The 26,927-nt window shown below is 37.4% G+C and overlaps 1 protein-coding gene across 1 annotated transcript; it reads right to left on the reverse strand.

The window, feature by feature from the left end:
* Positions 1–5,184: 5,184 nt before the first annotated feature.
* On the reverse strand, positions 5,185–19,566 carry LOC120320467. The gene is made up of 2 exons (XM_039370186.2): positions 19,230–19,566; positions 5,185–7,128 (listed from the first exon to the last, which is right to left on the reverse strand). Exon 2 carries the CDS (start codon positions 6,591–6,593, stop codon positions 6,045–6,047), a length of 549 nt encoding a protein of 182 aa, XP_039226120.1. The 5' UTR covers positions 6,594–7,128; positions 19,230–19,566; the 3' UTR covers positions 5,185–6,044.
* Positions 19,567–26,927: the final 7,361 nt, after the last annotated feature.

Below are 26,927 nucleotides of genomic sequence, written 5' to 3' on the forward strand. Positions count from 1 at the left end.
CTGCCTATGTGATGATGTCTAAATCCACATTTGATATGTTTAAGACACGTTTCCAGGGTTAGGTGACGTACTGGCTTTTCTTTGTCACTACTTGCTCATCCTCTCCAGAGTACTAAGATCAGAGAACATACCTAAGTTAATTGATTATATTTTCAAATTAGGAATTAGCACCCCAGTTGCAACAGTTGGAGGAATGTGCCTACTTCTGTTTGGAGGCCAAAATGGCGTTTGAACGACCAAGTACGTGGCAGGTGAAAATTAAAATTAAATTTTTAAGAATCGACTGTGTTTAATGAAAAATTTTCTTTGCGCTGAATGCGACCAAAATATTAGCAATATATGCATTGACTTCTATAAAAGCCAGCCTGCATTTCGTAACTGTTTTATTTGCAAATCAATAGAAAAGAGGATGTAGCCCAAATGGCTGAGGAATTGGGAATTAGGAATTAGTAACCCAGTTGCAACAGTTTGAGGAAGGTGCCTACTTCTGTTTGGAGGCCAAAATGGCGTTTGAACGACCAAGTACGTGGCAGGTGAAAATTAAAATTAAATTTAAAAAAGGAATAATTGGAAAATTTTATGAATATGTAAATATGTTGTCATCTAAATCGCAACAAAACAATATTGACAACCAAACCTCATTTAAGAATGTTGTAAAATGTCAATCAAATTTAAATTGAAGCAAGAGAGATCGATATAGTCGAGTTTCTCGACTGTCAGACCCCTTACTAAGCTAAAGCGATCGAGAAAGTAAAACATTCTTTTAACAATCCATAAAAAGAGTTTTCAATGAAGAATCACACAGACACTAACTTCGCGCCCAAATTTAAGCACAGTGTAGCCCTGGGATTCCCACGCAGTTGGCCACACTAAGCATACCAATTGATCCGTGCAGCCCTGGAATATCGATAACACGTTATCGGCCACACTAAACATACCAGCTGACCAAGGCAACTGGACGTTCTCGACAGCGCGTCGGAGGGTGCCCACAATCCAATAGTACGACCTGGGCACACTAGCTGTGGGCTATATAATCAGCGCAAAAATCCAATCTAAGCTTAGTCACGTTTGTACGGCAGTCGAGGAACATCAGAAGTAGCAGTTGTGAAGATATGTAATCGTATCGATGATATATTATATCTGCATGTCTAATCTAATCTTTTTATCTTTAATAGTTTCCGAAATCTCGACGTTCATGCGAACATGGCGAGATCGACTTGGCTATTGCTCCTGATTTTTATAAAAGGATTTAAATTCTATAAGAACTAAAATAAAAAAAAATTAAAAATTAGTTCCACACAATCACTTTTTAAATTAGATCACTTCGGATAAGCTTTTACAAACTATTTCAAAGTGTGTGGCTTAAATAATTGGAAACGCCGATGCTCAGATCAGCCCGGTAGTCATTAATTTTTTTTATTTCGAAAGTTGCAGATCGGCAGAATTTTTCGACATCCTCAGAATAAGAAATTCGACATTTATAAAATAAATATTATAATAGGAAAGAACTTCTGGGATATTTTTCTAATAGTTTTCTTTGTAAATGTAACAAGAAATCTCTTAATAATTTCATCAAACATTTAATGAGAAATGATGTTTTATATAATGATAAATTAATACTTGAAATGTTAATGTTAAAAAGTCTAATTTAAAAAAAAATTAAATGCAAAATATTTAAGAAAATCTATTTGGTTTATTATTTGAGTCGGTGCTATACAACTCTTTTGTTTAACTCATTTTTTTTTTTTTCAGGTCCTAAAATCGTTCGTACAACACTCTACATCCACCGAAATTATAAACCTTTCAAGCAGGCCAAAAATAAAGACGTCTCACTTACATTCTGAAATCCGACAACTCAAGCGAGGCGGCATGGTTACTCGCGTGGCAGTTGTCGCCAGAGTAATAAAATTAGGTTGGTTTTTACTGAACACAAAGATACCGTGAACATAAATAAATTCAGGTATCGTTAACTGCTGTGGAGTATTATTATATATTTCGTCCGTAAATAATTCTTGATAGAACTCTTTCCGTCCGGTAGTTAACATAACGCGTATTTTAATTATTAATGATTCTATAGTTGAGTCAGATAATGAATCTAGCCATATGAATCGGAAACGGGTATCCCGAAGTATTGCATTAGCGATTATAATACGTATATTCAATGAAATCGTTTTGTCAAGTAAATAAGGACTGGCAATCGTAACTATCTCAAAAGTGTTATGATTACTTGACATAGCCAATGTTGTCAATTTTGACAACAAATCTGATTTACGAAAAGTAATTTGTATCTGTAATTCTGACATGTACTGCTATTTGATTTATTCACATATTGCGGAATCATTAATGAAAACTTGGAGACTCCCGTCGGAACATGAACAGAGAGTAATTGATTGGAAAAGCATATAATGCTACATGTAGATTTTCCAATTGATTATCTGGTATATGTATAACTAACGTACGCGATGTATCCCTCCTAAAATTGAATATTTTAACATTTAAATATGATCTCAATAACAGCGTTAGTAATTTAACACTATATGAATAATCAAATATATTTACATTTTCGTTATCTGCTATAATTTGCAACCCGTTGCTTTTTGTAATTTGACTGTTGTGCATAACGATCATGGATGTTCCCAAACATTCGAGAGCATCGTTTAAAGGTACATTAATATTACTTTTATATGAATTGTGTATGATATAGTAAGTGTTCAAACTGAATATTAAAACAAAAGCATAAATACTCAAGCATTTGTAACAACTCTGGTCTACTGAGCCATTCAAATGACTCTGATAAGCTTCATGTTCAACTAAATTAATTATCACCGTACTTCTAAATAAATTAAGGCGAAAATCATGTGCGGGACATTCAATATAATGAAATGTGAGCAACACACGTGCGATGCTAAATATCGATTCTTGACATAACCGATGCAAGAATAATTCAGTAATATGACTGCCATCAAGCAATACTGGTGATTGCATCATGGCAGGAAATATAGTATTTGAAGTATTATAGCAGTCATCAATAAGTTGAGCTCGATGCATTAATATTAAAGTAGGTTGAATTTTTGCAAAGAATGTTCTGACAGATACTTCTAATTGCTCAATATGATTTTTCGGAAATAGTCGAAATACGTCATATTCATGGAATTGTATTTGAAAATGATTTTTTGTTAAATCTTCAACGTAGATTTCCGGACATATTATCTTGGTATCTACTGAAATTCTGAAGTTTATAATGTCATCGATCAATACGTCATCAGCGTAAAGAACGCTTTAATTCGCATTTATATTGTCACTTTCATTTGAACTTAAATAAGTAGATAACGTGCTTTTGACGTCTTGTTTTTTGTCATCTCTGTTTTTCGCAATGTGCGGTTTTCCATTTCTATTATTCACTCTTTTAGCATCATTAGCCATTTTTTTGATGCTAATTATTCTATCTATCAGGTTTGGAGTGAGTTGGGGTTACTCATGACGGCGTTTCCAGTTTATAAATCGTTGTGCTGTAGTAGTATTTTTCACTTTTTTTTTTAACATAATATTGAAGGCCTCGTCTCATAGAATCGAAAGCCTATGACACTGGCACGTATCTGGTCCTTCCGAAGTGTCATCATCACTCTAGGGACAAAGCTTGAAGTGGAATCCATACATAGAGTTAATTAGTTCCTTATCCTCCCAATCCTCGAGAGTGCTCTTCAAATATATAAGCTGCGTTACGTGTTCCTCAAATATCATGTCTTCGAACTGCATCAAGAAGAGCTCAAGAATTTAAAAATCGGACTGAATCTATGTATCTTATTTTATATCTTCTTGTAGCATTGATTTTGATAGTCTGCGTAATTGCTCTTTATTGCAAGGTATGGGACTTAAGTCCCCCTTTTATTTATTAATAAATAAATGGATATCATATTTAGACAAATTATGGAACACTACAGGAACGAAAGGGTCATTTAATCTAAACTTGGGCTTACAATACTTATGAATAGGACCTAGGTACATATACTCCAGAAAATTGGTCGAAGAATTTGTTCAGATCGTTCGCATTTATCTCTTTCTCACAGGCACAACAATTACCATTTTGAAGCTGTTCATCAAATTAGTCATCCATCGGTTTCTTGGAGTTGGCCCAATATTTGTAATACAGACTCAACGTTTTTTCTTTAAGAGTTTTACAAATATTTGTATACATTTGTTAAATATAACTTCATAAAATGTTGTTTTATTCACCTTTGTAGGTCCATATCTCATTAAGATTAGTATAATCTTTATGGGCAACATAAATAGATACTGCACATGCCGTATGCTTTTGTACTTGCGTGGTTGACGAGGAAGCAGAAGAATTCAAGCATGTTTTGTAATTTTCAAGAACAGCCTCAATGTCTGCATAAATTACCACTGGAAGAGATAATTTTTTGTGATATCCTTTAAACGATGTTGTCGTATTAGGATCAGGATAAAATGAGGACACTTTTCCGCATTGTTTGTTCTGAGTAGTGCTTTTCACGTGATAACACTGAAGACAGTTCTCACAAAAATATCCTCCCGGTTTTCCTTTAGAAAATTGTGAAGAGCATAATGTATAAAGATTTGTTATATACGCATAATGCATAATGTTTTGGGTAATATATATTAATGTGGTTCCGTTTTCTTTCTTTTGTTTTAATCGTGGGACCAAACAATTTTTTCACCTGCTTCATCAATTTCATAAATATTTATGCTAAAGTTGACATTGTTTTTCTCAAAATGCCGAACTCCTATTTTTTCGATTGGAAATTTAATTCCCGAAAAATCAAAGGTCATTCCGCCATACACAATAGTTTCATCATTAATATTAATGTTATAGCTTTGAGGCTTTGTCATCCTTTCTCTAGAATATTTCCTTTGCTGGGGGGTTGTAAAAGTCCTATTTTCATGGTTTTGATTAGCTATAAATGCTAGTATGCACCACTTGAAACAAAATACGTCGGCATTCTGCACGTTTATAAGCGCATCACGGGCTCTTATTTTTTTATCCGCTGGCAGGATTATAGTATAGTTTTCCAGTTGTATTATAGTAGTTTCAAAATACTTGAAATGTTAATGTTAAAAAGTCTAATTTAAAAAAAAATTAAATGCAAAATATTTAAGAAAATCTATTTGGTTTATTATTTGAGTCGGTGCTATACAACTTATAATATCTTAACATAATATTGAAGGCCTCGTCTCTTAGAATCGAAAGCCTATGACACTGGCACGTAGAGTGGATGTCCTCCCAATCCTCGAGAGTGCTCTTCAAATATATAAGCTGCGTTACGTGTTCCTCAAATATCATGTCTTCGAACTGCATCAAGAAGAGCTCAAGAATTTAAAAATCGGAATGAATCAATGTATCTCATTTGATATCTGTAGTAATGGCTCTGTATCAAGAAGAGCTCAAGAATTTTAAAATCGGAATGAATCAATGTATCTCATTTGATATCTGTAGTAATGGCTCTGTATCAAGAAGAGCTCAAGAATTTTAAAATCGGAATGAATCAATGTATCTTATTTTATATCTGTAGTAATGACGCTGCTGGGGGTTGTTGCGGCTGAGAACTGGATTGTTCTGACTTGAATTGAAAACGAAGAGGCGAGGGTTGTGGTTTCTCCAAAAGATAGTCTTTACTCAGTGGTTATATATGTGTATAAAAAAGGTTGCTCCAAAATCGTGTCTTCGTGTTCTTGTAGAAAAAAAAAGTAAGTAAAAAAAAGAAAAGGTGTGGCCAGCGGTCCCTAATGGAAGAATACTCCCTTTTTCAAAAGAGAGTGGGTGGATTCCCTTCTCCATTTAGAGACGCGTGGAACTGGCACACGGGAGCTGGAGTAAACATCCCGCCCGCCTTGCAATGCCACAGATTGCAAAAGAATCCGCGATGCATCAGTAGGTGTATGTTCCGGAGAGCATCCATCCTAGAACCGTGCTCTGTGCTATGATCCATGACACCAGGTTGGATGAGCGTGGGATACACATCCGCACCTAGCACGACGGAGGTACCAGCCGGCCTGTGGAAACTGGGGTCCTACAGGATGAGGTTGGTGAACACTGTTTTGGCGGCGTCAGGCAGCTCTCGGGCAGAAGTCCGCATTCGCAGCTGCTCCTCGACGTGGAACACCACCTCAATCCGTGGCGTCTCTGTATGAATCGGGATGAGAGTGGCTCTGCACACCCTCTCATCACCGACTCCCAGGATAGGGAGGGCCATGGCCTCGGCCAGTGATCCGTCAATGCGGCTCGAAGTAAAGCACTCATCTACCATGGCTCGCACATCAAAGCGCTTGTCCCCGATGTCGAACCGCAGATTGACGGATGGCCGTTGCAGTGTGGGAGAGCACTGCCGAGAGGCGGGGTTGCTCGATGTTGGCCTTCGGCTCTGGCGTCTCGATGGGCCTGTCCGCGCTAGCAGACCGCTCTCGCTTTTCCCGCCGATGGAAATGTAGCAAGGTGTGATGAGCGTCCCCACATACTCGGCAGCGACACTCACTCCGGCACGAGCCTCCGGAATGCTGGTGCGCCAAGCAGTTCGGGCAATATTTATTGATGAGGACCGCACGGAGCCGCCGCTCTGCATCTAGCCGGAGAAACCGCGAACACGTCCAAAGCGGGTGAATCCCCTGACAGACTCGGCATCGGAACGATCGAGTTCCTCGAGAACATCTGTCGATGACCTGGCGGCGTTGGTTGCGATGGGACGGCATGGCTGGCGCAAAGAGATGAGAAAAGCAGAGAGAAAAAGAACGACTGGAGGATAGAACAAAAAAAATAATAATTAGTGGATACGCTTTACTCTCACAGTTATGGACATTGAACGCATAGACATTGGACATGTTTGTCTACGGGAAGGAAAACTAATTTGGAAATTGGCTGTTTGAGGATACCACGGGCCGTGCGGACGTCTACGACGAGAACTTTGTCATCAGAGCCAGGATAAACCCTTTGAACACGCCCTAACCTCCATCCATACGATGGAACGTGGTCTTCCTTGATAATTACTAATGAATTTATTATTATCATTCACGTTTATGTTTATTATAATCCAGCCCTTCAGCCAATTAGTGAAAACACATTTATTTTATTCTTGTTTGACACTTCATTTATTAAGCCACCTGTAATTAATATATTATCGCCATGTAATTAATATAATATATCTTTGTCAAAAAGAGAGAGAGCGATCCGGTCACTTCATGGTTCTTTATTTGAATGAATCTTCTGAGCTGATTTTGGGTTCAGCTAACCCGCACATATATTGCTTATCTCTATATATTTCTGAATTGCATTTATACATATACATATGTATGCAGAAGGCATGCATATGTTTATGTATGGCTTGACCACTTGAGCTGCAAAGTGCATGCTCAGCATTCCCAGGCTCCGCGATCGGCTTATGTATAAGCGTTCGATCATATTTCTTGGACGCTGGAATGCTTATATTATTGTTGTTGGTCATTTTGGGTATTTGTATGTCTTTATTTAGTCTGGCACAATGTGACTATGTACAAACGTTAAGACATACCCATTCTTTGATATATGGAAGGGTAGATATGCTACACCTCCCTTTTTAAAGAAATGACGTAATACATGTAGTCATTTAGTTTTAGTGTGAATTTATTGTGTTTTTTTTTTTTTAATTATATATTGAAATGAAATTTATTTGTTTCTTATTATATACTTAATTATTAGTAATGCTCTGTCTCGAGGGTAAAGGCATTTGTGTGTAATGACAAGTAAAGTTTTAAATTGAATTACGTTATGTTTTAAGTTTAAATTTCTTAGAAGAATATATATATTTTTTTGTATTTTTATGTATTTTTTTTTTTTTTGGGGTTGATCAGACCTTTTCTTTAATGAAACGTTTCATCGATTATATATTTTTAACCTATCCTTATGTACTTTTTGTTTCTTATTCTTGTTATCTTTAATTATAATGTTATCCCTATCTTCTATGGTTTCTACCGTATAAGGACCTAAATATGCTGGATCTAACTTATGACCCGCTTCGTTTCTTAGACTTACTTTATCTCCTACTTTTAATTCAAAATCTAACGATTTCTTATCGTAGTTTTGTTTCCTATAAGACTTAGCTTTTTCTAACATAAGTCTAGCTCTGTTGTATGCTATTTCTAATCTAAATTTTATTTCCTTAGAGTAATCTTCTACATTATAAAGTGGTTCTACTCTATTTATTTTATTAAAATCTGCGAACTGTCTTGGTAATCTACCAAAGACTAGTTCATATGGACAGTACTCATGCATGACTGATGGTGTTGTGTTGAAACAATATGTGAAATATTGTATCCAAACGTCCCAATCAGTTTTATCAGCAGAAATGTACGAACGAATGTATTCATTGAATGTTCTATGACTTCGTTCTATTGTCCCTAAAGTCTGGTGACGATATGCTGTGGATGTGAGATTTTCAATCTTCATATATTTACACATGTCTAAAATTACTTTGTTTTTATACTCGGTACCCATGTCCGAAATGAACGTCTTCATTGGACCGTACTTTAGTATAAAATTTTCGAATATAGCTTTTGCGACTGTATTTGCGCTCTTGTTCGCAACAGGTATGGCTACCAGATATTTCGTTAAATCACATATTAGTGTGACGATGTATTCATTGTTATATTCTGATTTCGGTAGTGGACCAACGGTGTCCACTATCACTATATCGAAAGCATTTGCTGGGGTTTCTGTTTTAGTCATTGGGGTCTTTGTGTGTGTCGTTGTCTTCGACATTTGGCATTTATGACATCTACGTATGTACTCTTTTATATGACGAGTCATATTTTTCCAATAGTAGTGTCTTTTAATTTTTGCTAGCGTTCTTGTAATGCCTGTATGACCTCCTTGAATTGGATCGTCATGGAATGTAGACAGTATTGATTGTATCTCTTTTTCATTTTGTATAATGGTCACCGGCTGGAGTAGCGCTACTCTCAATGATTTTAATTTCTTGTTGCCCATCTGCTTGAAAGCATCTATTGAAATGGATTCAAAGATTTTTTCACTCGGTGCCAATTTGAGTTGGCTGATCTTTAGTATACCGGCTTGCGTTTCAAGCCTTTGGAAGAACTGATCTAAATCTAGAATTCCATTGGTATATAAATCGTCAACTTCAATTCTTGCAATAACTTTATTTCCTCGTTTTAGTAAACAAATAGATTCAGTTATTCGCAAGGTCACTACTTTTCGTACTTCATCATTTGTTATGACTTCATGTACGTTGGGCTTGGATACATTTTGGATACTTTGCCTAGGCAATAGTTCCTTATTTGATACTGTACAGTTTTTATCCTGTCTACTTTGTTGCCTGGTAGTGACTTTCAGGACTTTATGTTGCATGTCTTTTAATTCTTTTATATTTATACGCGAAAGTGCGTCTGCTACGAAATTATCTTTCCCCTTTAGGTATTCTACAGTGAAGTCGTATTCTTCAAGCTCTAGCCGCATGCGAGTTAATTTGGAACTGGGATTAGTCATAGAGAATAGATACGTTAATGGTCTATGGTCCGTTTTAATAGTGAAATGTTTGCCATAAATGTAAGGCATTAAAGCCAGTTTATTAATAGAATTATGCTGGATGTGTAACAAAAGCTTGCGGGATGACAATTAACTGAGATGGCGCCTCCTCGGCACTGCTGGCGATGGCTGCAACTTGAAGACTCAACGACTCGACGACTTGACCCTCCGACACACCAACTTATATGCTCGGACTTGATCCCTCGACGACTACTTTCAACTTGACAACTGGACTCTAACTTTTTACGATCTTATGGTAATTTTCTGCTCTTCGTATGCCTTGCACTCGTTATGTTTTCTCGACGCTAGTGATGTTACTTCCTTAAAAACTATCGTAACGCTATCCCTTAGTGGGCACGTTGATAGCTATCGATAGCCAACTCTACTTTACATTCGGCCATCCTGATAATCTGAGTCTGACCCAGACGACGCAGCATCTTCGTTATCCGCTACATATTTCCAAAGCTTCATGTTATCAACACTGGTAGAAGTAAGAGCTGGTCCTTCACCGAATGCTGCCTTCTTAACATCGTAACGCCCATTTCGCTTCACCTTGGTTACTGTGTATGGACCGATGAACGAACTGGCCAATTTTTTACCAGCCACAAATTGAGTTCGCTTAATAGCAACCAGGTCACCTTCTTTGTAGAGCCTTTCCATGACTCGGTTCTTGTCGTAGTTCCTCTTGTACGTTTTTTGGGCTTCTTGAATTTGTCTTCGGGCCTCCATTCTCATCTGGTTTCTTTCTTGATCGAAATCATTGGCTATTTCTTCCTCCAGCAACGACAACACATTATCGCTCACTTTGTTGTGCATTTGTACCCCAAATAGTAACTGGAACGGGGTCTTCTTTGTGGAGCAGTGGACATGCGAATTTATAGCTCCTTGAACTTGCGCTACAAACTTATACCACTTGGATGGATCTTCAGCAGACAATTTAGCTATTATTGAGATAATGCATCTGTTTACACGTTCAATTTGTCCGTTTCCTCTGGCAACTCCTGTTGTAGTCCACACATGCTCAATTCCATTTGTGGTCATATGCTCTTGGAATTGATTTGACGTAAACGCGACTCCTCTATCGCTTATGAGACGAAGTGGGTGGCCAAAGACAGCTGACCATTCCTGCAACTTCTTCACGACCTCGTCGCTTCCAGTGCTTTTGGTTGGGAATAACCACACAAACTTGGTGAATGCATCCACGGCTGCAAAGATAAACCTATACTGCTTAGAAGTCGCATCCATCGGTTCGAGATGATCAACATGAAGAGTATGTAGTGGCTTATCTCCCTTGTCAATACAGAACAGCTGACCTTCTTTCTTTCCAACCTTCTTGTTTATCAGAATACATTTCACGCAGTTGTTGATGATTTGGCCTACTTTTTTCTCCATATGCGGGATCCAAAAATGTTGCTGCAAGGAATGCATAGTTTTCTGCAGGGCAAAATGCCCAATATCATGTGCTTCCTTTATTATTTCGTTCTCCATTGATTTAGGGACGACTATGACCTCATTACCATCCACTATTTTGAAAAGTAATCCTCCCTTTAATTGGAAGTCCTTGTAGGGCTGCGACTTGAGAACTTCGAGAACTGCTGAGATATAGTTATCTTTCTGCTGAGCTGCCTTTATTTGAACTGAGATCTCCGACGCTACTACAAAAACATCCATCGGATAGCGACTCAGACTGTCGACGTGTTTCATTTTATCTCCAGCACGATGCTCAACTTGGAATGTGAAATCTTCAAGATACAGAATCCATTCAGCTACTTCCCTGGGTACATCCTTCTTCTTCACCGTCTGAGAAAACGCTGAGCAATCGGTGAGCAACTTGAACTCGACTCCCAGTAAGTAATGGCGAAACTTCTTGACCGACAGATACGCAGCTTTAACTTCTAAAATATAACTGTGGCGCTTTGAATCTGCTGCTGAAGTTTTCTTGCTCCAATATGCAACTGGATGAAGTTCGCCTCCGAATCTCTGCATTAATATGCCACCAAATCCATTCATAGAAGCATCAGTATGTAGTTCGGTTGGTGCTTCTCTGTTATACAACTGCAGGACAGGTTCATTCGACAGTATATCCTTCAGCTGGTTCATTGCGCTCATTTGCTCGGCTTCGAATATAAACTCGGTGTCCTTCATTAACAAATTTGTTAGCGGTCGGGCTATTACTGCATACCCTCGTACAAATTTCCGGAAGAATCCTGTCAATCCTAAGAACGATTGGACATCTTTAATGTTTTTGGGTCGAGCAAACTTCTGAACAGCCTGTGTTTTTTCCTTTCCTGGCCAGATTTTGCCGTCCTCCACTGTGTGACCCAAAAAGCTGATCCTCTTTTCCAAGAAGGAACACTTTTTCCACTTAATGCGCAATCCATATTTAGCTGCCTCCTCCAGGACTTTCTTTAGCTTGACTATGCACTCCTCATTTGTTTGAGCGAATATGATTATATCGTCGACGTAGATCTGCATGACATCTTCTTGTATCAGGTTTTGAAAAATGGCATTGACAAAACGGTTAAACACGGCAGGTGAGTTGCAAAATCCAAACGGTGCTTTACAGAACTCAAATAAACCGTCTTTGGTGATAAACGCAGTGTAGCGACGACTAGACTCCTCGATCGGTACATGTAAGAAGCTGTTCTCGAGATCCATGACAGTGAATACTTTCGCAGATTGCAGCTTTTCTAGCACTTCATCAATTAAGGGTACAGGGAAACTGTCTCTGAGTACCATCCGGTTCAGCTGACGAAAATCAATACAAATTCGGTTTGTTCCGTCCTTCTTCTTCACAATGACAACTCGACTTGCGAAATTTGACGATGACTTCCGTACTACTTCATTCTTAAGCCAATCGTCCACTTGATCTCTAACGGCGGTCGCTTCCACAGCTGAATATCGGCTTGGTTGGTGACGAAATGGTTTTATTTGTTCGTCCGGTACGATCTTCATCTGAACAGGGCACTCGATAGGAGATTCAGCTGGCTTGTAACTGTCGACCAACGGCTGAATTATCGGCTTGAACTGTTCGGAAACGCATATGTTATTCTCGGTCTCGACAATATTGTAAATACTTAGCTCATTATGTCCAGCGCTGTCTGGTCGCGCTGACACCTTGGTGAAAGTGAATCCCTCTTCGTCCAACGTGACCCGGAACTTAGAAGCGAAGTCAAAACCAAGCAGTGCGTCATCTTCAATATTTTTATCCGGAACCACAAAAAATTTTTGTTCCACCTCAGCTCCATCGACGCTCACAGCTCCCGTAAATGTACCCAGCGGCATGGTTTTAACATTTCCTAGGCCTCGCAGTACAGTGAAACATTTTTCCAATTTCACGTCGGTCAGTTTCCTATAAACTGAGTTGCAAACGATTGACACATCCGCTCCAGTGTCCACCAGACAATTTATTTCAATTCCGTTCACGTTAATCACCTTATGTCGTTTTGAAGACTGAACCACCTGCACAGATCTGGATATTTGTGGACATTCTCTTGCAATATGTCCTACGCCTTCACATTTAAAGCACTTGGTATCCATCTTGCAATCCTTCCTTAGGTGCTCCGCTGACCCGCAATTAAAGCAACGAGTATTTCGGTGACTGGCACTGGATATGTTTTTCTTGCCACCACTGTACGACTTGGCTTGATTGGACATGCACTTGCGTTGATATATCTCGAATTTCTCTTTCAGTTCGTGAAATTCTTTACAGCTGTACAGGTTAAATTTGAATTCACTTGGTATATCTAACCCGTCCACAATGTATCCAATAAGAGACTCTTCATCAATCGTTCCTTGTGCTGCTATATTTTTCATTATCAAAATATACTCTTGGAAGCTCTCATCTTTCTTTTTCTTTCGATCTCCCAGTTGGGCATGTAAATCGGCACTTCTCATTGTACGCCTAAACTCTCCTATTAATACGTTTTTCAGCTGCTCAAACGTATTAACAACTTCCGAATCCAAGAACAGTTTTGCCAACTTTGAAATCTTTCCACGTGCTTGTACGTATTTCTGTTGTTCGCTCAGGCCATATGCCTCGGCATTTTGCTCAAAGTTATTGAACCACTTCTCCACAGGAATAGTCTCTCCGTCATAGTCCGGAACCACATTCGCAAAATTTTCAGCTGAAATTGTGGTTCTATTCCGCTCCCTGTCAGTGGCTTCGTCTGCTTGAATTTTCAGCGTTAGAAGCTGAATTATTTGTTGAAGACTCTCGTTATTCATCTCTTCCTGAGTTTGTATTTCCAGTTCACTTCTGTTTTTCTTTTGATTTTCTCCTTTTCCAACTTCCCTTCCGTTGCGCGTTTGCGATCGTGTTAAAGCATGCGTTCTCTCTTGCTCTCGCTCGTCGTCGCTCATGCTTAAGTACACGCTCTCTTCTGATGACGTACTGACGCTTTGAATTTCACCACGGATTGCAAATAGCTTATGTATCCAACTGATTTGACCGGATCGGGCCTCAAATGTAAGGCTTTAGACCGGGACGAGCCCCCAAATGTAAGGCATTAAAGCCAGTTTATTAATAGAATTATGCTGGATGTGTAACAAAAGCTTGCGGGATGACAATTAACTGAGATGGCGCCTCCTCGGCTCTGCTGGCGATGGCTGCAACTTGAAGACTCAACGACTCGACGACTTGACCCTCCGACACACCAACTTATATGCTCGGACTTGATCCCTCGACGACTACTTTCAACTTGACAACTGGACTCTAACTTTTTACGATCTTATGGTAATTTTCTGCTCTTCGTATGCCTTGCACTCGCTATGTTTTCTCGACGCTAGTGATGTTACTTCCTTAAAAACTATCGTAATGCTATCCCTTAGTGGGCACGTTGATAGCTATCGATAGCCAACTCTACTTTACATAAATGTATGGTCTAAAGTGGGTAATTGCCCAATGAATTGCCGTGAGTTCTTGTTCCGTTGTACTCTTGTTGCTTTCCCCTTTTGTAAATGAACGAGATGCATAAGCTATTGGGAGTTGAATCCCTTCACGGTTCTGAGTTAGAACCGCTCCGCAAGCTAGTTTACTAGCATCTGTTATAATGCAAAATTCTTTGCGAAAATCAGGATATTGTAATAACGTGGGGTGCATAAGCTTTTCTTTAAGGTATTCGAATGCGTTTTGGCATTCGTTTGACCATTCAAAAGGGACATTCTTTTTACATAATCTAGTTATGTGCCGTGAATAGTCGGCGAAGTTTTTTATAAATCGACGATAATAGTTGCAGAATGCTACAAATCGTCTTGCGCTCTCCGCATCATGAGGGACAGGATAATTTTTGATGACGTCAAATTTCTTGTCATCTGGCAAAACTCCTTTATCAGTGCATTTGTGGCCTAGGAAGGTCACTTCATGCATGAAAAATGAACATTTTTCTGGATGCAACTTTAGGTTATATTTCCTGCATACATTAAAAACATCAGTTAGGTTTTTAATCATGTGTTTTTCGGAACATCCTATCACCATTAAGTCATCCATATAAAGGAATGCCTGAGAAGGTTCCAAACCGGAGAATGATATGGTCATCATTCTCTGGAATGAATTTGGTGCTATTTTAAGTCCAAATGGTAATCGCGTGAAGCGATATGAGCCATTGCTTGTTGAAAATGATGTTATGTTTCTTGAGTTTTCTTCAAGTTCTATTTGATGAAAACCTGACATCAAGTCAAGGCATGAAAAGTATTTAGCTCGACCAAGTTGATCTAAAATGTCATCAATTCTTGGGAGTGGAAATTTATCAGAAAGAAGTTTTTTATTGATTTGACGATAGTCAATTACTAATCGCCATTTCTTTTGTTCTGAATTCGGTAATGATTTTTTCGGAACTAACAAGAGTGGGCTGTTGTACTCGGATACAGACGGTTCTACGATTTTGTCGTTTATTAATTTTCCTACTTGTTTTTGAATTTCATCAATATGGCTATGCGGACTTCTGTAGTTTTTTATATAAATGGGTTCATCATCTTTAAGTCTTAATGTTTGTTTATAAAAATTATTTGTTGATATTGGTTCGGTTTCCAGTCCGAACACATCACTATACTTTGTGCATAATTCAGTTAATTGGCTTTTAAATTGCTCTGGAAAATTTTTCTTTAGTTTGGAAAGTACTTGTTCGCTTCTATTTTCTGGATCGATTTTATGAATGTCGTAATCTTTTAGGTTTTCATATTGGATTTCGTTTACTTTGACCAATTGGTCGAAATTAGTTGTGTTTAGAAGTCGAATGTATACATGTTTGGATGCTGCTATTGTATTTGCAATATAAATTCCATGTGTAAATTCCATTATGTCTATTTTTCGAATAACTTGTGATCTGGCTGGCAGAAGGACTGTATTGTTGCCTGCGCTATATGTTATCGGAACGTATATTGGATATTTTAAATTTTGGGGTCTAATTATAAGCCAGTCTTCACTTGGTTTGAAATCTAGTTGGCAATTGAATTTTTTTATAAAGTCAATTCCTATTATTCCATCACATGGTATTGAAAAATTTGAGTCTACCAAATGAAATTCATGTGGAATAATATATTTTGTTGATCGAAGTTCTATTGAGGTTGTTCCATGAGATTTTATTACGCCTTGGCCTATGCCTTCGATGTTTATTATTTTTTTATCGTGAATTTTGAAGTTATCAGAATTTACTTTTAAAAGTGAGATTTCTGCACCCGTATCTATGAGGAATGTTAGTTTATTTTCAGTTGAATGATTATAGAAGGTTGCGAATGTATTAAGACTATAATTGATGGTATGAACTTTTGCATTTATTGATTGTTTCCTAAAGGGTTCTGTGAGTTTTCCGACGTATTTTGCAACATCCTCACATTGTTGTTGTTATTGCTCTGATTGGAGTTAACTCGGCCTCTTCCTTGGTTTTGACCTCGTCTTCCTCCACGGTAATTATAGTTATTATTGTTGTAACTGCTACCTCGGTTGTAATTGTTGTGGTAGTTATTTCTGTCACGATTATAACCTCGGCCTCCTCTATTATTGTTATTTGCACCTCGTCGATAATGGAGAACAGTGTTACTTTGACCTGTTATCTCGGTGCAAGAGTTGACAAATTTGGAGATGGCTTCATTCATGTTTGTGAATGTGCCTGCTTGCATGATAAGTTTAACTTTATCGATGGAGCAATTTTGTGTCATGGCCTTTACACCTGCTGTAGTGCTGTATTTATTTGCAATGGATTGGCTGATACCTTCACTGATATAGGCGCCTTCAAGGGCCTTCGTCAGTTTTTCCACCTCTTGGGTGTACTGGTTGGCCGTTTTGTTTTTCTGTTGCAGATTGAGGAGCTTGGCAGATATGACTTCTACCGATTCTCCTTTTACTGCAGTCGACAGTTGGGCAATAATTTCATTAATTGTTTGCTCATTACTGATGAGATTCCTAGCATGGCCTTTAAGTTTTGTTTTTATAAGGCTTACGGCTGTTGTCTCATGAGCGCCCTTTAAGCTGTCTAATAGACCTAGAGCGTCTAAGAAGCTTTGCAGATTTTCATGCCTACCATCAAACTCTGGTATCAGAGATGTGGCTAGCCTGATGAATTCTGTTACTGTCTGAGCCATTTCGGAAATTGTTATTGGTTCAGGCTTAAATTCGATTTGATCGCTTTCCTCTAGTGTTTCAATGTCACTATCGGATTCAGCGTCGCCTGTTTGAATAGATTCATCTAGCCCTTTGAACTGGTCAGGATCGAATTCCACCAATTGATCTAGGCTTTCTGGCACGTTAATTGCAATATGTCTCCTGTTTTTGATATTATTTAATCTTGTATTAAGGGATTTTATTACCCTTAGACATTTGTTGCAGTGCTCAGGTGTGAATCTATTTTTATAGTTATTTACTAAAGTAACTATATTATTATATTCGCCTACTACAATTTCTGTGTGGCTTTTTAGGGTCTCTGGTTTAATTACTGCATCTCTATTAATGCATTTGTAAGATTTGTCAAATCTATAGCGAAAGTCGTCAATGCGTTTCGCTATTTCGCTCCATTCCATTCTTAGATTGTAGCTTCTTGATCATTTCTTTTTTTTTTTAAACCAGATCTAGATGGTTGGCCCTGCTGACATATCTTTTTTTTATAATTTTATTATGCTTAACATAAAGTGTAAGCAAAAATTGTAGAACTAGAACTACTGTTATAATTAGTAGTAAAAGTCGCAAGGATTCAATATCTTCCCTATGATCGATTATTTTTACCTCATTTACTACATTGGCAGTGTTGTCACTTGCCTCCTTGCTAGAGCTAAACCATCCCATTTTAAATTATATATTCAATGGAACCCTTCATTAAAAGAAAAAAAAATTAGATATTCTATTTCTTCTACGAAATCAATGAAAATAAAATTAAAATTTTCTCTTTTTTTTTTTTATTTTACGCTTGTCATTGTACCAAAACCTTTTTTTTTTTTTGAGTGTGAAAAAGTTAGTGTGTGAGTTAATGTGGTTGGCTTACAGATTTAATTACAAATTTAAAAAAAAAAAAAAATTAAAAATCCAACCACATTTGTTAGTAAAAGCCTAACAGAGATTAGTATTTTTCAAGCAGCGGTTTCCCGCATCGGCTTGAATTTAGAAGTTAAAAACTAAGGCAAATTGGGGCATTGGCAAAATTTTGCAGCCCGTTTGCGTTATTTCGCACCTTGCGAAACTTGGAAACTTGTCTTCTTGGATGCGCTCTTTGTAGCGTTTTTCGGCTGCCTTGTTTAGGCAAATTGGGGCATTGGCAAAATTTGCAGCCCGTTTGCGTTACTTCGCACCAGTGCGAAGTTTTTCTTCAATTTGTTCCAAACGCTCTTTGTAGCGTTGCCGGTTCTCTTCATCTTTGGCGAGCTGGGTCATTTCTTTGACCAGCCGCCGTTGTTGGAGAAGCTTGACCCGACGGCCACTTCTTTTATGTTTTTTAATTATTTTCTTTTGCTGTCGAGCCCGATACTCAGCTATTGTGAGTGGGCGTGGTCCGTCTGTTGGGTTTTCTAAAGCTTCTTTTAATGTTGGCGGATCTTTCTGCCTTTTTGGCTCCCCTTTTTCGAATTCTGGCTCATCCGCCATTCATTTACACGGTATTTTTTTTTACACATTAAATCACTTCGGTCCGGGTTCTCTTCCGGATTGTACAAATTATTAATTTGCCGTTTATGATGTAGACGGCTGTGGCGGAGGTCTTCCCCTTCCGGGTGGTGCGCTGCATACACTGCCAGAAATCAAAATTTCACTCACAGTTTGGTTCTTTAAGTCACGGTCGCCATGTAATTAATATAATACATCTTTGTCAAAAGATAGAGAGCGATCCGGTCACTTCATGGTTCTTTATTTGAATGAATCTTCTGAGCTGATTTTGGGTTCAGCTAACCCGCACATATATTGCTTATCTCTATATATTTCTGAATTGCATTTATACATATACATATGTATGCAGAAGGCATGCATATGTTTATGTATGGCTTGACCACTTGAGCTGCAAAGTGCATACTCAGCATTCCCAGGCTCCGCGATCGGCTTATGTATAAGCGTTCGATCATATTTCTTGGGCGCTGGAATGCTTATATTATTGTTGTTGGTCATTTTGGGTATTTGTATGTCTTTATTTAGTCTGGCACAATGTGACTATGTACAAACGTTAAGACATACCCATTCTTTGACATATGGAAGGGTAGATATGCTACACACCGAACCGCACTCATTAGTAGTCTCCAAGCGAATAGAACGATAACTTTATAATAAGCTCTCCAAGATCTCCCATCACTATCGCATACACACAGATTTGCATAAGTGTGTATCAAAAATCACACTGATACAAACTGATTTAAAATTAAATGAAATAAAAAATTACTTTCAGACGAGTGCGTTTCTAATGGCTGTATTTTTATTCTTTTCCTTTTTCTCTGGGGCTACTTTTATTGAACCAGCATTTGCTGCAAAGAATTGGGGAAACCCAGTAAAACCCAATCAGTTCAATCAAATAATTTACACTTTTCAAATTTTACAAGTTTCAATTAAATAAACATAGTAATAGTTAGTCTAACAATTGTTTTGGTTTGGTTATGAGTAGCTGGAATATACGGGAACGACGGTTTTTTAACGGTTTTATGATTATATGATTTTTTATATATACGTATACACGACCCTATAACCAGTTTGTTTGATATTTCTAAATATTTCTCAACTAATAATCCAACCACCAGTTACCTTCCCAGAAAATTGAGGACATAGTAAGGTGCATAGCCTTGAACAGCAATCTCACCCCCACCCTTGCGATCATCCTTATGACTGCTTGTGCGCGCAGGTACACCCCCTTCCAAGATTGCTTGTGCGCACCCCCTTCCAAGATTGCTTGTGCGCGAAGAAGTGCAATTGTAATTTTGAGAGTTTTTATGAAAAGTCGTATTTTTAATTTCAGAATCGTGAAAAGCATACCATTGGAAAGGGCTTGAAAAATCCTTTCCAATGACAATAGATCTGAAGTCATAGCGACTTTCAGCTTGAGGCTATCCACGTTTTAAATGTATGCCTTGCAAAATGTTACTTATAAAGTAACAATGACTAGTAGTCACCAATAATTTCATGATCCCTGACTGCGGTCATCCGAAATAATTCCCTACAGAGATATGTATTTCAGATTATCTGTGATCTGTCTCCATTTTCATTATGCTAGGAGACCCCATAAAATCAAATATTTGTGACTCTTTGAACCTTTTATCGAGAAAGCCAAGCGGCTATTTACCTACATCCAAACCCATAGCTCGCCCTCCTTTTCTGACTTCTTCATTGCAGTCTGTGCAGTCTGCAGTCTGTGAAGGCTCCTTAAAATCGAGAACCAATCAGGTGGATTCTAAGAGTAGACACCCCCTGTAGATGTCAAACTCTCTAATCCTCGTGTATAAAAATGGATCCCCTTAAATTGCTCAGGATCAGGTCTTATAATACCTCAGCACTGCATACCAATGGATCTTACTGTAGAGTTTGTTGACTCAGTAAATGGAATAAATGTTCCATTAACTCAAGACTCTGATGTCGAAATAATTGAAGGCTCGAAGGAAGGTTATGTGGAGGCTATCGACACAGAGGATTCGATAGATCGCTTCTTTAGAGGAGTATTTCACCCTTCTATGTCATCTACCCCCACTACACAAATTGGAAGTGAATTTGCGTCTCTTGAGTGGAGCGATTTTCCTTTTAGAGCGACAACGCAGGACGTTTTAAATGATCTTATACGAGGCAATACGAGACGATCAAGAAATGCAATGTGCACAGCATTTCGATATGGATATACTGCACACAGATCCTATAATCTATGAGTTTCCTCATGATGATCATATCTTTGATCAGTTCATCGAGCCAAGTCAACCCAACATTTATTTACGAATAATGAAGGATGAAGATGACCATTCATTACTAGACGTTGTATTTGATCTAGGTTTTTAATTTGTCTATATTATACAGAAATTTATTAAATAAAACTATTTTACAAAATTAAATTCTCAAACTTGTTTTATCTTTATTTGATAACTTTCCATTGATTTACGCATACTCTTTAATTCTGCATCGTGCATCAGCAAGAGATGAACATTGTAATTATATCGCAACCAGAATTTTCGTTCATGGGGACAGAAAAAGCAACAATAATAAGAAGAAGAACAATAATAATAAGAAGAAGCTGAAAAAGACACCTTATGGAACTAAGGTAGCTCTTTATTTAGCAGACAAGGACGAAAAAGATGTTTGAATTTTTCTACCTAAGAGTTATGTAAACAAATTCTGTACTAAGGCACCTTTTAGGAAATTAAATGAGAATGGTATTACCCATATGGTATATAAGGGGAAGGATGTGAATAGATATAGTTCTGCACGAATTGAATTTTTATCAGTAAATAAATAAGTAAATGAAATTTTCCAATATAAAGGTTTGAGTTTTCTAAATCCAACATCAGTCTTTAAAAAACTTTAAAAGAACCTTAACGAAAATGGACTCCAAACAAATTGAGCTCTTCTTGATGCAGTTCGAAGACATGATATTTGAGGAGCACGTAACGCAGCTTACATATTTGAAGAGCACTCTGGAGGACTTGGAGGATAAAGAACTGATCCATTCTAAATATGGATTCCACTACAAGCTTTGTCCCTGGAGTGATGATGACGTTTCGGAAGGACCCGATACGTGCCAGTGTCATAGGCTTCCGATTCTGAGAGACGAGGCCTTCAATATTATGTTAAAATATTATAAGTTAAACAAAAGAGTTGTATAGCACCGACTCAAATAATAAACCAAATAGATTTCCTTAAATATTTTGCATTTAATTTTTTTTTAAATTAGACTTTTTAACATTAACATTTCAAGTATTAATGTATCATTATATAAAAAGTCATTTCTCTTAAGATGTTTGATGAAATTTGTTGGAGCAGTAGAATTAGAATTAATTGAAAGGAAATAGTTGGTAAAGCATTGGCTCAGACAGTAAGACTACTAAAGTTTATGTTAAGCACAATACTGCAGAAAAAGTAATTTTTTAAGCATTAATATTATATTTAACCGATATTTGCGCGTTGTACAGATCTAAATTAGGGTGCTCATCTGGCATCTCTGTGACTATCGTCTAACTCTAGCTAAAACTGTGCTAAAAACTCTAGCTAATTTGTGGGGAGTTTTAAGACTCCTCACACACTTTGCAGCTCAAGTGGTCAGGCTATACATAACATATGCATGCCTTCTGCATAAATATGTATATGTATATGCATGCCTTCTGCATGCTTATGAATACGTATATGAAACTATATGTATATAGAATAAGTATTTTATGTACGGGTTAGCTCAGTCCAAGATGAGCGCATAAGAAACATTCGAATAAAGTAACTCTAACAGAGCAGACGCTCTGCCTCTACAAAATATCAAACCCTTTGGAACATCATATTATAGTCACATAATTGTCGGGTACAACAAAAATTATAATTCTTCTTCTATGCTTTGAAAATTAAGTTTAACAAACATTTTTCCAAATGTATTGATTTGAGATCCATTAACACCACAATATTCTGTTGGACTCAATAAGTTATTAAACTCCTTAAATGTATTAAATTAATGACGCTGCCGGTATCAAGCATGGCAGAAAGAACCGTCATATTACTATTTTGTCTTTGATCAGTGCAAAAATATACTCCTACCTGATTTAATATAGGGATAAACATCTCGTTCTCCGCCTCCACGATAACTCCATCGTGGTGAGTATCGGTGGAGTTGCCAGAGATAAAAGGTGATAAGAAGGTGGGAAGTTCAAATACGGAGCTGGAGACGAGAAGCAGACGGCAACAGATGAAGGGCGCAAGGATGTTCGAGATGACAAGTCAAAACGCTAAACGATGTGGCTTAATAGGTTGAGACTGCCAGGCTGAGAACGAAGGGCGCAGGTCGACGAGAGTAGTCAGGAGCGATGTATTTCGAGGATCAAGACGCCACGACGAGATATTAAGCGACAAAGATACCAAGGCTGCGATTAGAAAGGCGAAGGATAATGGAAGGAGGCTAGATAAGGGCGCAGGATGTTCGAGAAGCCAAGTCAAGACGCTAAACGACGGGGCACAGAGGTCGAACGGTAACGGTGTGGACGCACCGTAAACTACCCGAGCGAGCCGAGCGCAAAAAGGGAAATAGCGGGATTTTCACGGCCTATAAAAGGGTGGCGCAGGCGTAGCTCGGGACAGTCAGTCAGTAAAAGTACGCGGACATCCATACGGTCAGTCAGTGAAAGTACGCGGAGGTCGACAGCGAGATAGTGAATCTTTGTGAATCTGAATTTGGTCATTTTCCGCCTTTAACTTCGTTGAGACACGTTTACCTGCCTATGTGATGATGTCTAAATCCACATTTGATATGTTTAAGACACGTTTCCAGGGTTAGGTGACGTACTGGCTTTTCTTTGTCACTACTTGCTCATCCTCTCCAGAGTACTAAGATCAGAGAACATACCTAAGTTAATTGATTATATTTTCAAATTAGGAATTAGCACCCCAGTTGCAACAGTTGGAGGAATGTGCCTACTTCTGTTTGGAGGCCAAAATGGCGTTTGAACGACCAAGTACGTGGCAGGTGAAAATTAAAATTAAATTTTTAAGAATCGACTGTGTTTAATGAAAAATTTTCTTTGCGCTGAATGCGACCAAAATATTAGCAATATATGCATTGACTTCTATAAAAGCCAGCCTGCATTTCGTAACTGTTTTATTTGCAAATCAATAGAAAAGAGGATGTAGCCCAAATGGCTGAGGAATTGGGAATTAGGAATTAGTAACCCAGTTGCAACAGTTTGAGGAAGGTGCCTACTTCTGTTTGGAGGCCAAAATGGCGTTTGAACGACCAAGTACGTGGCAGGTGAAAATTAAAATTAAATTTAAAAAAGGAATAATTGGAAAATTTTATGAATATGTAAATATGTTGTCATCTAAATCGCAACAAAACAATATTGACAACCAAACCTCATTTAAGAATGTTGTAAAATGTCAATCAAATTTAAATTGAAGCAAGAGAGATCGATATAGTCGAGTTTCTCGACTGTCAGACCCCTTACTAAGCTAAAGCGATCGAGAAAGTAAAACATTCTTTTAACAATCCATAAAAAGAGTTTTCAATGAAGAATCACACAGACACTAACTTCGCGCCCAAATTTAAGCACAGTGTAGCCCTGGGATTCCCACGCAGTTGGCCACACTAAGCATAATAATTGATTCGTGCAGCCCTGGAATATCGATAACACGTTATCGGCCACACTAAACATACCAGCTGACCAAGGCAACTGGACGTTCTCGACAGCGCGTCGGAGGGTGCCCACAATCCAATAGTACGACCTGGGCACACTAGCTGTGGGCTATATAATCAGCGCAAAAATCCAATCTAAGCTTAGTCACGTTTGTACGGCAGTCGAGGAACATCAGAAGTAGCAGTTGTGAAGATATGTAATCGTATCGATGATATATTATATCTGCATGTCTAATCTAATCTTTTTATCTTTAATAGTTTCCGAAATCTCGACGTTCATGCGAACATGGCGAGATCGACTTGGCTATTGCTCCTGATTTTTATAAAAGGATTTAAATTCTATAAGAACTAAAATAAAAAAAAATTAAAAATTAGTTCCACACAATCACTTTTTAAATTAGATCACTTCGGATAAGCTTTTACAAACTATTTCAAAGTGTGTGGCTTAAATAATTGGAAACGCCGATGCTCAGATCAGCCCGGTAGTCATTAATTTTTTTTATTTCGAAAGTTGCAGATCGGCAGAATTTTTCGACATCCTCAGAATAAGAAATTCGACATTTATAAAATAAATATTATAATAGGAAAGAACTTCTGGGATATTTTTCTAATAGTTTTCTTTGTAAATGTAACAAGAAATCTCTTAATAATTTCATCAAACATTTAATGAGAAATGATGTTTTATATAATGATAAATTAATACTTGAAATGTTAATGTTAAAAAGTCTAATTTAAAAAAAAATTAAATGCAAAATATTTAAGAAAATCTATTTGGTTTATTATTTGAGTCGGTGCTATACAACTCTTTTGTTTAACTCATTTTTTTTTTTTTCAGGTCCTAAAATCGTTCGTACAACACTCTACATCCACCGAAATTATAAACCTTTCAAGCAGGCCAAAAATAAAGACGTCTCACTTACATTCTGAAATCCGACAACTCAAGCGAGGCGGCATGGTTACTCGCGTGGCAGTTGTCGCCAGAGTAATAAAATTAGGTTGGTTTTTACTGAACACAAAGATACCGTGAACATAAATAAATTCAGGTATCGTTAACTGCTGTGGAGTATTATTATATATTTCGTCCGTAAATAATTCTTGATAGAACTCTTTCCGTCCGGTAGTTAACATAACGCGTATTTTAATTATTAATGATTCTATAGTTGAGTCAGATAATGAATCTAGCCATATGAATCGGAAACGGGTATCCCGAAGTATTGCATTAGCGATTATAATACGTATATTCAATGAAATCGTTTTGTCAAGTAAATAAGGACTGGCAATCGTAACTATCTCAAAAGTGTTATGATTACTTGACATAGCCAATGTTGTCAATTTTGACAACAAATCTGATTTACGAAAAGTAATTTGTATCTGTAATTCTGACATGTACTGCTATTTGATTTATTCACATATTGCGGAATCATTAATGAAAACTTGGAGACTCCCGTCGGAACATGAACAGAGAGTAATTGATTGGAAAAGCATATAATGCTACATGTAGATTTTCCAATTGATTATCTGGTATATGTATAACTAACGTACGCGATGTATCCCTCCTAAAATTGAATATTTTAACATTTAAATATGATCTCAATAACAGCGTTAGTAATTTAACACTATATGAATAATCAAATATATTTACATTTTCGTTATCTGCTATAATTTGCAACCCGTTGCTTTTTGTAATTTGACTGTTGTGCATAACGATCATGTTCCCAAACATTCGAGAGCATCGTTTAAAGGTACATTAATATTACTTTTATATGAATTGTGTATGATATAGTAAGTGTTCAAACTGAATATTAAAACAAAAGCATAAATACTCAAGCATTTGTAACAACTCTGGTCTACTGAGCCATTCAAATGACTCTGATAAGCTTCATGTTCAACTAAATTAATTATCACCGTACTTCTAAATAAATTAAGGCGAAAATCATTCAATATAATGAAATGTGAGCAACACACGTGCGATGCTAAATATCGATTCTTGACATAACCGATGCAAGAATAATTCAGTAATATGACTGCCATCAAGCAATACTGGTGATTGCATCATGGCAGGAAATATAGTATTTGAAGTATTATAGCAGTCATCAATAAGTTGAGCTCGATGCATTAATATTAAAGTAGGTTGAATTTTTGCAAAGAATGTTCTGACAGATACTTCTAATTGCTCAATATGATTTTTCGGAAATAGTCGAAATACGTCATATTCATGGAATTGTATTTGAAAATGATTTTTTGTTAAATCTTCAACGTAGATTTCCGGACATATTATCTTGGTATCTACTGAAATTCTGAAGTTTATAATGTCATCGATCAATACGTCATCAGCGTAAAGAACGCTTTAATTCGCATTTATATTGTCACTTTCATTTGAACTTAAATAAGTAGATAACGTGCTTTTGACGTCTTGTTTTTTGTCATCTCTGTTTTTCGCAATGTGCGGTTTTCCATTTCTATTATTCACTCTTTTAGCATCATTAGCCATTTTTTTGATGCTAATTATTCTATCTATCAGGTTTGGAGTGAGTTGGGGTTACTCATGACGGCGTTTCCAGTTTATAAATCGTTGCCCTGTGCGGATTAGATTGTGCTGTAGTAGTATTTTTCACTTTTTT

The sequence above is a fragment of the Drosophila yakuba genome, chromosome X (genome assembly GCF_016746365.2).
Source record: "Drosophila yakuba strain Tai18E2 chromosome X, Prin_Dyak_Tai18E2_2.1, whole genome shotgun sequence".
NCBI lineage: Eukaryota > Metazoa > Arthropoda > Insecta > Diptera > Drosophilidae > Drosophila > Drosophila yakuba.